This window comes from Marmota monax, unplaced genomic scaffold (genome assembly GCF_021218885.2).
Source record: "Marmota monax isolate L192 unplaced genomic scaffold, Marmota_monax_Labrador192_F-V1.1 WCK01_AAM20220418_F8-fsc00146, whole genome shotgun sequence".
NCBI classification, from domain to species: Eukaryota; Metazoa; Chordata; class Mammalia; order Rodentia; family Sciuridae; genus Marmota; species Marmota monax.
The window spans coordinates 2,290,960-2,303,129 of NW_026694096.1; the positions used below are offsets into that span (position 1 = coordinate 2,290,960).

Below are 12,170 nucleotides of genomic sequence, written 5' to 3' on the forward strand. Positions count from 1 at the left end.
TTGAATAACTGTTTCTTAATATTTTTAGCAATGACTGTTTTCAGCACACAAAATTATTTTCATTCGGTTTTTTTTTTTTCCTATTGTGCAGGAGAGAGAGAGTAAAGGAGCAAGGCTTGCATATGTTGCACCTACTATACCAAGACGTCTAGCTAGCACATCTGACATTGAAGAGAAAGAAAACAGGTAAGTTTATTATGATTTGCTTTATGCCTTTACTTTAAATCTTTGTTATCTAGCATCAAAATTAATACGTAAGTTTTGTATTTATGTCAGTATGGAATCTGGAAGAGATAGGGGATGTTCCTGATAGAACACCAGGTACATGGTCTTGGGAGTTCAGGCTTAGTACATTTGTACAGTAGCAAAGAAGGCCATATGGCTGGAACAGAGTACAGGGAAAGTAGCAGCACAAATTCTCTAAACATTTCAAACATTTGGAAAGGGGGAAAGAAGAGAGGAAAAGCTCAATCAGTTTCAGTATTTTCCTTGGTTCCTTCCTATTTTCAGCACATTTTAGAGTTTGTGAACTTTTTAATATAGTTGTAATCACGTTATAATATCCATTTGTGTGCCTGGGTATTTTTTTCACCTAGCATCTCATAATCAATCTTAACATGTTAGTATATGTTCTCAAAAAATATTATTTTTCATCAGTGAATTATGCCATAGAATAGATCTCCTGCTATGGGCATATAGTCTAATATTTTGTGATCACAAATAATATTTCTGTAAATATCTTAATTTTTCCCCATATTTAGGATTATACCATGGGAATAGAATAATTACTCTCACTTATTGGTAAATGTACCAAAGTATTTTCCCATGGGATTCTATTAGTTTCTGCTTCTACTAGTATTTATTATTAGTGTGCAACTTTTTAAATCTTGTTTTAAAATCATCAGAATCTGAAGGGTATTCTCTTTACAGAGACTCTTTGAGTTTGCGAACAAGTAGCTCTTATACAAGAAGAAAATGGGAAGATGATCTTAAAAAAAACAGCTCAATTAATGAAGGATCAACTTATCATAAAAGGTAATAATGGAATTCTTAGATGGTTTTTATGTATTCTTTTATAAAAATATTAGGCAGTTTGTTTCAAGCCCTCAGTTTAATATCAGTTAAGCATTAGGTACTTTGATTAAATATTATATCTTTTCTCATATACGTAAAACTTGATTTAAAGGCAGTAATGTATTTAAAGATGGGTGGTTTTATTTTTACTTATGCCTTTCTATGATATATTTAAACTTGATATATTATGAAGCATTTTTCATAGGAATTTATTATATAAATAAGTAGAGCAACTGAAATAGGTCAATGTCTCTATTTAAGATCTGGTCATCATTCAGTGGAATATTAGTATTATCATCTTGAAGAAGAAAATAAACCCTGTAAATTAATTGTCTGCTAAAAACAACTGAAAAGAGTAAGAAATGAACAAGTATAATGGAGGCATGGGTCTCTCCTAGGTATCTGAACCATAGCCAGAAAAATTTCCTTGTGGGGCATGGTATCATACACCTGTAATCCCAGCCACTCAGGATTGAAGCAGGACCATTGAGAATTTGAGGCCAGCATGGGTAACTTAGCAAGATCCTGTCTCAAAAAATGTTTTAGAAGGACTGGAGATGTAATTCAGTAGTAGAGTGCTTGTTGAGCATGTACAATACCCTGGGTTCAATCCTCGGTACCACAAAAGAACAAAAATAAGTGGTTTTTCTTTCCTTCTTTTTTTTTCCTAAAAAGTAAAATGTTTTGCTTTTCCCTGGATAAAACCACACCAGTGCATTTCCTTCCTTCCTTCCTTCCTTCCTTCCTTCCTTCCTTCCTTCCTTCCTTCCTTCCTTCCTTCCTTCCTTCCTCCTTCCTTCCTTCCTCTCTCTTTCTTTCTCTCTCTCTCTCTCTCTCTCTCTCTCTCTCTTTCTTAGTTGTAGATGTACAGCATGCCTTTATTTTATTTGTTTATTTTTATGTAGTGCTGAGGATCGAACCCAGGGCCTCTCACATGCTAGCAAGGGCTCTACTGCTGAGCCACAACCCCAGCCCTACCAGTGCATTTTCTTAGGACCCATCTGGTATGACCATAAGATCTTGAATATTCCAGAAGTATGAAATATCAAATCAGATTATCTTTGGGTTTTTTCAAAGGAGTTGGAAGCAGGCAGTAAAATGATACACTACTTAATTAGTGAAATCATCTAAACTCTAGCAAGTTGTAGATGCAACTCTTGGTGCTGGAGCTGGTGGTATATTTAGGAACACAGTTTCTTAGATATTTCCTGGTCTTGTGAATTTGTATAATGTATTAGACATTAAATATAGAACACACATTCAGACACATCCTATATAGATATGACTCTTTCCTTTAGTTGCTCCTTTGGTAGAAGACAAGATGATTTGATTAGTTCTAGTGTTCCAAGCACCACATCAACACCAACAGTTACCTCTGCAGCTGGGCTTCAGAAAAGCCTGCTTTCCAGCACAAGCACTACTACAAAGATTACAACGGGTTCTTCCTCAGCAGGCACACAAAGCAGGTAAGTTACAGATACATTTTATGTTCAGGTCTACTGTGTGCTTATGTATGTGCATGCATATTTGTTTAGAAGATTGTGGGGCTCTGGATTTTTTTCATTTATCTTACTAAATTTATTTCCAAACAAAAATTGATTCCAAAAAGAAGCAATTATGCATGTTTGGGGAAAACAGAATAAGTTCCTGAATTAGATTGTTTAAAATGTAAATTTCTCTCTTTGACATCTCAGGGTGAGCTTTTTGGTTCATAGTTGAAAGATGTCTCACCTTGTGTTTTTAAAAAATCCATCCCTGTAGTCACATGTGTTCAGCTGCTAGAAAGTGCTTTCATTGTTTAGCTGTTTTCCTTTTCTCTTTTTGTGTTGCTGCTTATGATGCTATAGTACCTCAAATCGTTTGTGGGCTGATGATAGTACTGAAAAAGAAAAGGACAGTGTTCCTACGGCAGTGACCATTCCTGTTGCTCCAACTGTTGTAAATGCTGCAGCTTCTACCACAACCCTGACTACAACTACTGCTGGCACTGTCTCCTCCACATCAGAGGTCAGGGAGAGACGCAGGTGTGTAAAGGTCCTAACACTACTGCTGATATGTTTGCTTGGTGATGAAAGTTGGTTTTGTTTTTTGTTTTTTAAATTTTGGGAAGTTGACGACCATCTCTCCAATAGACTATTAAATGAAATACTCTTATGTCAGCTTGAAACTATTTAAATTGAAATAACTAGCAATTATTAGTATTTAGATCTAGTAATCCACCTCTGAGAGAATTAATGTTTTTGTTTAAAGGCAGTAAGCCTCATAGTTGTCTTCTTACTTATTTTTCACATTATTTCTTCCTGTTATTTAGAAATTTGATGAATGTTAAGCTCTTTTGAAATTTTCATCTTAAAATTCTTTTTTGGGTGTACCCATCCAGTGGTAGAGTGCTTGCCTAGCATGCACAAGGCCCTGGGTTCCATCTCTAACACCACCAAAAAAAAAAAAAATATATATATATATATATATATATATATATATATACACACACACACACACACACACACACATATGTATGTATAAAATGTATAAATATATATATTCTTTTGGTGATGGAAGGGCTCTTTTTATAGGTATAAGCCAAATAATTTTAGTTTTGTAAAATACATTCAGTTAATTCTTATAGATCTGGTACAAAGAATCTGAATTTATTTTATGTGCTTAAATGTACTTAGGAATATTGTTCACATCTTCCTGCTGCTGCCTATTGAAATGGAATCATCGATGTAGGAAGGAGCTTACTTATCTTTTGTGATATCTTTTTGCTTCACAGAAGGAAACTGAGACCCAGAGATATTATGTGACTTTCCAATTTTGTATAGTTGATTAATTGGTGTGAAAGCTGAGATGCACCCCAAGATTGTAGAATCAGTCCGGTTCTTTCTGCTATGTCAAGCACAGTCCCTAGTTTTGAATTTTATTTTTTCCTCTTTAAAAGAAATTGAAATCTTAGTACACTAAATATCAGCTTTGTTTTTATATTATATTCTTGGAAAATTAAATTAGCTACATGACTACATTTTTCTTACTAAAATACTGGTGGGATTAACATTTTTTGTTTCTATCACAGTGTTATATACAGAGTGCTTTTCTCTAGTGCCTAGTAAATGTGCTTTGCCTGTAGTATTATGGCCTAATCATAGTATCTGTTTTTGAATATATAAAACATAACAAGTTATTGTTAAATATTTTCTTTCTTATCATAGCATCTTTAGTTACTATTAGCATATTTAGGTTTCATTCCTATTTTAATGGTGAATTTTAATCAAACTTATATAACACCACTGTAAATGGTTAGCACTTTTTTGAGTGGAATACTAGCATATCATGTTCATTTTAATTATTATTTTCTACAAATTTAAGTCCATTTTAGGTTTTTATGGTGCTTTCATATACCAGCAGACATTAGAGGATATCACACATCATTCTTACCCTTAAAGTAATCCATCATTTGATCAAATTTATCAAAATAAGTTTGTAGGCTTAGCCTGTTTTTGATGGATGTGTTGAAGAAGAGAAGTTCTTCATTTTTTAATCCTTACCTTTAAAGGCAGTGCTAGGATTTGAACCCAGTACCTCTGTACTGAGCTACACACCAGTCCCTTGCTATGTCTTGATCCTTAAGATCAGAATTGTCTTCTGTAAAAAGGAGTACTTGATTTATGTAATTTTTAACTCTGGAATACTTTCTGTCTCCAGCATTTCATGCTTTTAAAAATTTCTTCAATGACAGGTAAAACCTCATGACTATCTCCCAGAATCATGAGTTGCTTCAGAACAAATTATAAGGATTTTTGGAGGGTGCCATGGTAGGGATAAAATCCAGGGACTTCTGCATGCTGAGAAAGCTCTTTATCACTGAACTACAACCCTGGCTCAAATTATGATTCTTGATGGCAGATTTTTGTTTCTTTGTTTGTTTGTTTCTTTTGGAGAGAGTTGAATTTGACTTTTAGAATCAGTCCTAAACTAGTTTTAATGGAAGATATTAAAGATTGAAAATTAAATTTTTGATAAATTGTTAGAACAATGCAGATTCTAATAATATAACAAAATGTGTCTGCTGACATTGTTTTTGGTCTTATTGTAGAGATTTTGTTTGTCTTTGTTTTAATGATGTTTGCAGTATTATTAATGTTTGTGTGTTCTTTAATGTGAAATAGTCATTTGCAGTTTTTAATACATTGTTGGCTTCTGTTTATCTTTTTATCAAATTTCATCATTGGTCCTAAGTGTTTATGGTTCATAATTTGCCTTAAAGTGTATATGTGATAATTTTAAAATACATTGTGGCTGGGCTGAGGTTGTGGATCAGTGGTATAGTGCTTGCCTAGCATATATGAGGCACTGGGTTTGATTCTCAGCACCACATATAAATTAACAAATAAATAAAGGTCCATCAACAACTAAACAAAGTATTTTAAAAAAATACATTGTGACTGAAAAAGATAAATCGACACATTTATACCATTAGGTACCTTACCATGCCTTTAGGATTTTATATGATATTTACTACACACACTTTTAAATTTACACAGTGTTCTTGAATTTTCCTGTTGCTTTTTATTAGACTGTGTTGCGATTTCCTGTTTTTCTTAGTTAAGAATTCCAGTGTATTAATTTCTGTTTTGGAAGTAGGGAGAAGCTAGATTTAAATAGGTGGAGCAAAAATAGCAAATTCCTTGACCATTTTAAGCATTTGTAATTCTCCAGTCTTTTCAAACGGCAAAAGAGTACCTTACAAATAACTTCATACTTACTTGGAACTGTTGCTTTTGTATAACTACTCTCTTCCACCATTTTTTCCTTGGTTCAGCTATCTCCCATTTGCCCATTTGTATTTCTTCTGGAAGGAATAAAGCTAAATGATACAGAAAGGGCTGGTGTCAGTTTTTCAAAAATGTAATTTGGTTGAGTAGCCAAAATAGAACTATTATAAGTATTTTAGCTAATAAATATCAGTTAAATTTTTAAAATGTAGAATAATTGAATTTATAAGAAAAAATACCTTATTGAAAAAACAAAATGACCTTTGAGTTGCTCAGAATAATCTAAGACAAATTACACACCCTGTGTAATGAGAAGAAAAAAGTGTAGTTAGACACTATGATACAGCTGTAATTAAGGCAACAATGAAGTTTGGCTGATATAGTCTACCATCTTTTTGATAATCAGTTCTTTGGAATTGAAGACATAAAATATATATATATATGTTTTCTGTCCGTTCTATTCTTAGAGGTCTGTCTTCATACTTTACATAATTACTCCAAAAGAGGAGACAGGAACTGAATATCAGGTGGTGACTATCAGCTATAGGAACTGTGTTTTAAGTTACAAATTAATAGGCTAGATTTCATGTTAATTTAAGACAAATACATATGGAAAGTTTAAGTGAACAGATCTTCTATAAGTTTTTCAGAAACCTTTTACTTCTCTCCCCAGTAAGTGTGATGGGTTTGTTAACTTTTCATGACATCTTGTAAATGTATTAAGAAGGGATCCAGGCCCATTGGAAGAGAGTGTGATAGTTGATTGGTGTTATTTGCCATGGTGGGGTAAAAAGAGTAAAGTGGCAATGCAGTTTCTCTTTTCTAAACTAAATGTGAAAATTCAACCATGTAGAGTTGTAGCCAGAATTCACAGTCCATGTTCATTCTTTGAGAATAGTTCAGGTAACGCTGAAGTGATATATGCATCTGTCTGACCTATTTTAAACCAAATTAGTTACCACCTTAGATTTGATCTTTTATTTTTTTATTCTTTTTATCTGGTAGAAGTTCAAAAAAGGCAGTTAGTATATAAATAAGAATTAAGCTAATGAGTGAAAAAAAATAGATTGTATCACATTTTTCAGGCTGAATTTCCTAGGAACACTTTTTCACATTTAATAAATGTGCCACCAAAAGAAGAAGAAAGATTCTGTACTTTAAATAATTTGGGGAAATATTTAAATAGGTTACTTCTCTCAGTACACCTCAGACCCTTTAGTAGTTTTATGATTTTCCTAAAAAGGATTGGAATGGAATATTTATCATTTCCCAAATTTGTATACCTGTTTCTACAGAAAAACAGGTCTTTATTTTTTATCGTATCCCAGAATAATGTTTCTTATACATTATACAATCTTAATAACAAGATTGTTGATTATTGTCTTTCTCCTTTCATATTACTTGCTCCCAGAAAACTCAGTTGTTATTAAAAATAAAATCTAAGTAAAAGTCTGAAAACTTTTACTTAGATTTTATTAAAACTTTTACTTAGTCTGAAAACAGTTGATAAAATGAGCTTTATAAAACAGTGGGAGAGGGCTGGGGATGTGGCTCAAGCTGTAGCGCGCTCCCCTGGCATGTGCGGGGCGCTGGGTTCGATCCTCAGCACCACATAAAAAAATAAAATAAAGATGTTGTGTCCACCAAAAACTAAAAAAAAAAAAAAAAAAACAGTGGGAGAATGAGAAGTGTCAAGCTTAGTGTAGCACCAGAAGAAAGAGCAGGCAGGTCCTCACAGATGTACTCATATGCATTTGTGCGTTGGTACAGACGAAACTATATGTAGCAGAATTTTAAATAAGATTGTCATGGGCCAGCCATGGCTGTGTGTGTGAACTATGAGGGGACTGGACTGACGTTGCCTCTCTGTTTGCACTAGTGATGTGTGTGTGTCCTTTTTGCGCACTCTGCCTATGATCCCCATGTAGCACATGAGATGGGCATGGCCTCCCAAGATGTCAGTCAATCTGCTGATGGCAAGACATCAGGAAGCTAGGCTCAACCCCCTGAAACCTGACCCCTTGCCTCATTTGTCTTCCCCTCAATAAAAAGGGCTTCAGAAAGTTCTCCCCCTCTTTCTCCTCTGCCTTGCCCCCTTTGTGGGAGTAGTGGCTGAGGAGCCCTCACTGAACCCAAAGAAAAAGGTACTTTCTGTGTCAGTGTCTTTATTTAGTCAGCCCAAATTCACCTGTAGTGACCCTGACTGATTTAGTCATGTGACGCAGTATAAGATTCTGAGAGGAAGCCAAATCAGTGAAAGATAGACAACCAAATTTTATTTTATTATTTAATTTTAATTATTGCTTTTAATTCTACTTTTAGTATAACAAGTTTATTTAAAGTGACAGAAAACAACTAGGTATTTAATTTTTAAAAATAGTATGAAATTTTAGGTTATCTACATAAGAACTAATATTTTAGTGGAAAGTAGTTAAAAGAGAAAATTTTACAAAAATTAGAAGTATGCCTTCTTGATTAGGTAAATGTAGTCTTAAACAATAGCAAAACAAAAAAAAACAACAGGATCTTTCAGTATTTAACAACATCAAGATGAAAACATGATAAAGAAAAAAAATGTAGTTACTTTGTTACAAGATAGCACAAGTTACTCAAATAGATTCTCAGACCATATCATAAAAATAACTTAAAGTGCAGTTATGATGAAATTTTTATCTAAGTTTGCTAACATTTCAGTGAAGTAAAACACTCTCTTGAGAACTTCTTGACTTAAAGATCTTAAGTGAGAACTTCTTCATCTTAGGGTTAATTATCTAAGGATTTAATACCAGATAGTGAATCATGCCCTCTAGTTTTATCTTTGAAACTCTTGATTTCAGAGAATCCAGTTGTATATCTTCAAACTCCTGTGCCTCATATACTAGGTTTTAGAGGGTATATAGATAAAATAGAAGGCATAAAACAGGCAATAAATCCAGAAGTTTATTGTGCTCATATAAATAGCTTAAAGAGCAAAATGAATTATAAATTGAGATGAATACTGAAGCTAACAAAATATATAAAATATATATATACTCTTATAAAGTAGCATTAAAAAAAACCAACTCACCAGACCATTGGGGTTTGAAGAGGAAGCCGGTGGCATAAATTAAACTTAATTAACTTAACAGAAAAAGTATTCTGTTTCCATAAGTGTTCTCAGCAAAATGTAAGTTACATATTAATATAATTAGGTTGAATTTCCCATATAATACTGATTATTAGAGCAATGTATTCATGATGTATTTCAGGGATCTACCTTATCTTTGTTTGTTCAACACTTTATTTAATTGTTAACTTAGGACATATATTTTACCATTTCAAAGTTTCTCAATTCTTTGTTCATTCTCTTGTTCAAGAGTATGATGTGTGCCAACAACATCATTAATAAAAAAGCACATTGCCAAGAGTGTAGTGGTGCTGCTTACTCACCATTTCATAGTCTAAATTTTGCCATCAGTCCTAGCTACTGTGCTGAAAGAAGGCATTGGCAGTCTAGAAATCAGTCAGATAATTTCACATGTCATCTAAAATTACGTTACAAGAAACTGAAAAAGGGGTGCTAAGAGGAATGGCTTAAGAAATTAGGACTCTAGTGCTAGGGCTATAGCACAGTGCTAGAGTGCCTGCCTTGCACATGTGAGGCACTGGGTTTGATCCTCAGCACCACATAAAAATAAATAAATAAAGATATTATGTCCGTCTACAACTAAAAAAAAAATTTTTTTTTAAGAAAAAGAAACCCTAGAGAATAAACAATTTAAAAATGAATTTGACTATCACTATTTGCAGATGACATGATTCTATATCTAGCAGACCCAAAAGGTTCTACAAAGAAACTACTAGAACTAATAAATGAATTCAGCAAAGTGGCAGGATATAAAATCAACACACATAAATCAAAGGCATTCCTGTATATCAGCGACAAATCTTCTGAAATGGAAATGAGGACAACCACCCCGTTCACAATATCCTCAAAAAAATAAAATAAAATACTTGGGAATCAACCTAACAAAAGAGGTGAAAGATTTATACAATGAAAACTACAGTACCCTAAAGAGAGAAATAGAAGAAGATCTTAGAAGATGGAAAAATATACCCTGTTCATGGATAGGCAGAACTAACATCATCAAAATGGCGATATTACCAAAAGTTCTCTATAGGTTTAATGCAATGCCAGTCAAAATCCCAACAGCATTTTTTGTAGAAATAGATAAAGCAATCATGAAATTCATCTGGAAAATAAAAGACCCAGAATAGCAAAAGCAATTCTAAGCAGGAAAAGTGAAACAGGCGGTATAGCGATACCAGACTTCAAACTATACTACAGAGCAATAGTAACAAAAACAGCATGGTCCTGGTACCAAAACAGGCGGGTGGACCAATGGTACAGAATAGAGGACACAGAGACCAATCCACAAAATTACAACTATCTTATATTTGACAAAGGTGCTAAAAGCATGCAATGGAGGAAGGATAGCATCTTCAACAAATGGTGCTGGGAAAACTGGAAATCCATATGCAACAAAATGAATCTGAATCCCTTTCTCTCTCCATGCACAAAAGTTAACTCAAAATGGATCAAGGAGCTTGATATCAAACTAGAGACTGCGTCTGATAGAAGAAAAAGTTGACTCTAATCTACGTATTATGGGGTTGGGCTCCAAATTCAAGTTTAAAACAAGAATCAACAAATAGGACTTACTCAAACTAAAAAGTTTTTTCTCAGCAAGAGAAACAATAAGAGAGGTAAATAGGGAGCCTACATCCTGGGAACAAATTTTTACTCCTCACACTTCAGATAGAACCCTAATATCCAGAGTATACAAAGAACTCAAAAAATTAATAAGAAAACAAATAACCCAATCAACAAATGGGCCAAGGACCTGAACAGATACTTCTCAGAGGAGGACATACAATCAATCAACAAGTACACAAAAAATGCTCACCATCTCTAGCAGTCAGAGAAATGCAAATTAAAACCACCCTAAGATATCATCTCACTCCAGTAAGAATGGCAGCCATTACGAAGTCAAACAACAACAAGTGCTGGCGAGGATGTGGGGAAAAGGGTACACTTGTACATTGCTGGTGGGACTGCAAATTGGTGTGGCCAATTTGGAAAGCAGTATGGAGATTCCTTGGAAAGCTGGGAATGGAACCACCATTTGACCCAGCTATTCCCCTTCTCGGACTATTCCCCAAAGACCTTAAAAGAGCGTACTATAGGGATACAGCTACATTAATGTTCATAGCAGCACATTTCACAATAGCTAAACTGTGGAACCAACCTAGATGCCCTTCAATAGATGAATAGATAAAAAAAAAAATGTGGCATTTATACACAATAGAGTATTACTCAGCACTAAAAAATGACAAAATCATGGCATTTGCAGGGAAATGGATGGCACTAGAGCAGATTATGCTAAGTTGAAGCTAGCCAATCCCTAAAAAACAAATGCCAAATGTCTTCTTTGATATAAGGAGGGCAACTCAGAACAGAGCAAGGAGGAAGAGCATGAGAAGATTACCATTAAACAGGGACGAGAGGTGGGAGGGAAAGGGAGAGAGAAGGGAAATTGCATGGAAATGGAAGGAGACAGTTACACAAAATTACATATAAGAGGAGGTGAGGGGAAAGGGAAAAAAACGAGATAGAAATGAATTACAGTAGATGGGGTAGAGAGAGAAGATGGGAGGGGAGGGGAGGGGGGATAGTAGAGGATAGGAAAGGCAGCAGAATACAACAGACACTAGTATGGCAGTATGTAAAAACGTGGATGTGTAACCGATGTGATTCTGAAATCTGTATATGGGGTAAAAATGGGAGTTCATAACCCACTTGAATCAAATGTATGAAATATGATATGTCAAGAGCTTTGTAGTGTTTTGAACAACTAATAAAATAAATAAATAAAAAGAAATGAATTTGATAACCTGTCTTCTAGTATTTGAAAACAGTATGAGTACAGAAAAATTTAAGGCCCCACTTTTGTTAAATACATACATACATAAATGCTTAGAACTTAGCCCACTAATGAATTAGGACACAGGGAAATTTTTAGGGGGAACTGGAAAACTAACATTGAATAAATTATTTTTCAGTAGAAGTTAGATTATGACTCTTTTTGGATGTTGTTTGGCTAAGAGGAAGAGTTTCCTCAGTTAAAAACAAACCAAAAAAGATCACTCCCTGTTCATTCTGATAAGTTGGTCTTTTGCTAAATGAAATGTTTTTACCTCTTCATTAGAGGTAACATTTTTAATCTTCAGTTCCTGAAATCCTTCTTATAAATGTGGTTCTTCCTTAAAATTAAATAATATGGTTAA

General features: G+C 34.0%; 1 protein-coding gene across 5 annotated transcripts in view; it reads left to right on the forward strand.

The window, feature by feature from the left end:
* The window catches only part of Ppp1r12a (protein phosphatase 1 regulatory subunit 12A), a 145,330-nt gene that overhangs the window by 105,523 nt on the left and 27,637 nt on the right, over positions 1 to 12,170 (forward strand). For 2 of the 5 annotated variants that reach the window (XM_046465083.2, XM_046465082.2), the window contains exons 11-14: positions 92 to 186; positions 931 to 1,035; positions 2,373 to 2,540; positions 2,922 to 3,098. In XM_046465083.2, coding sequence (XP_046321039.1) covers positions 92 to 186; positions 931 to 1,035; positions 2,373 to 2,540; positions 2,922 to 3,098 — 545 coding nt within the window. The remainder of the gene's footprint in view (positions 1 to 91; positions 187 to 930; positions 1,036 to 2,372; positions 2,541 to 2,921; positions 3,099 to 12,170) is intronic. The other 3 variants (XM_046465085.2, XM_046465084.2, XM_046465086.2) reach the window with 3 other exon arrangements.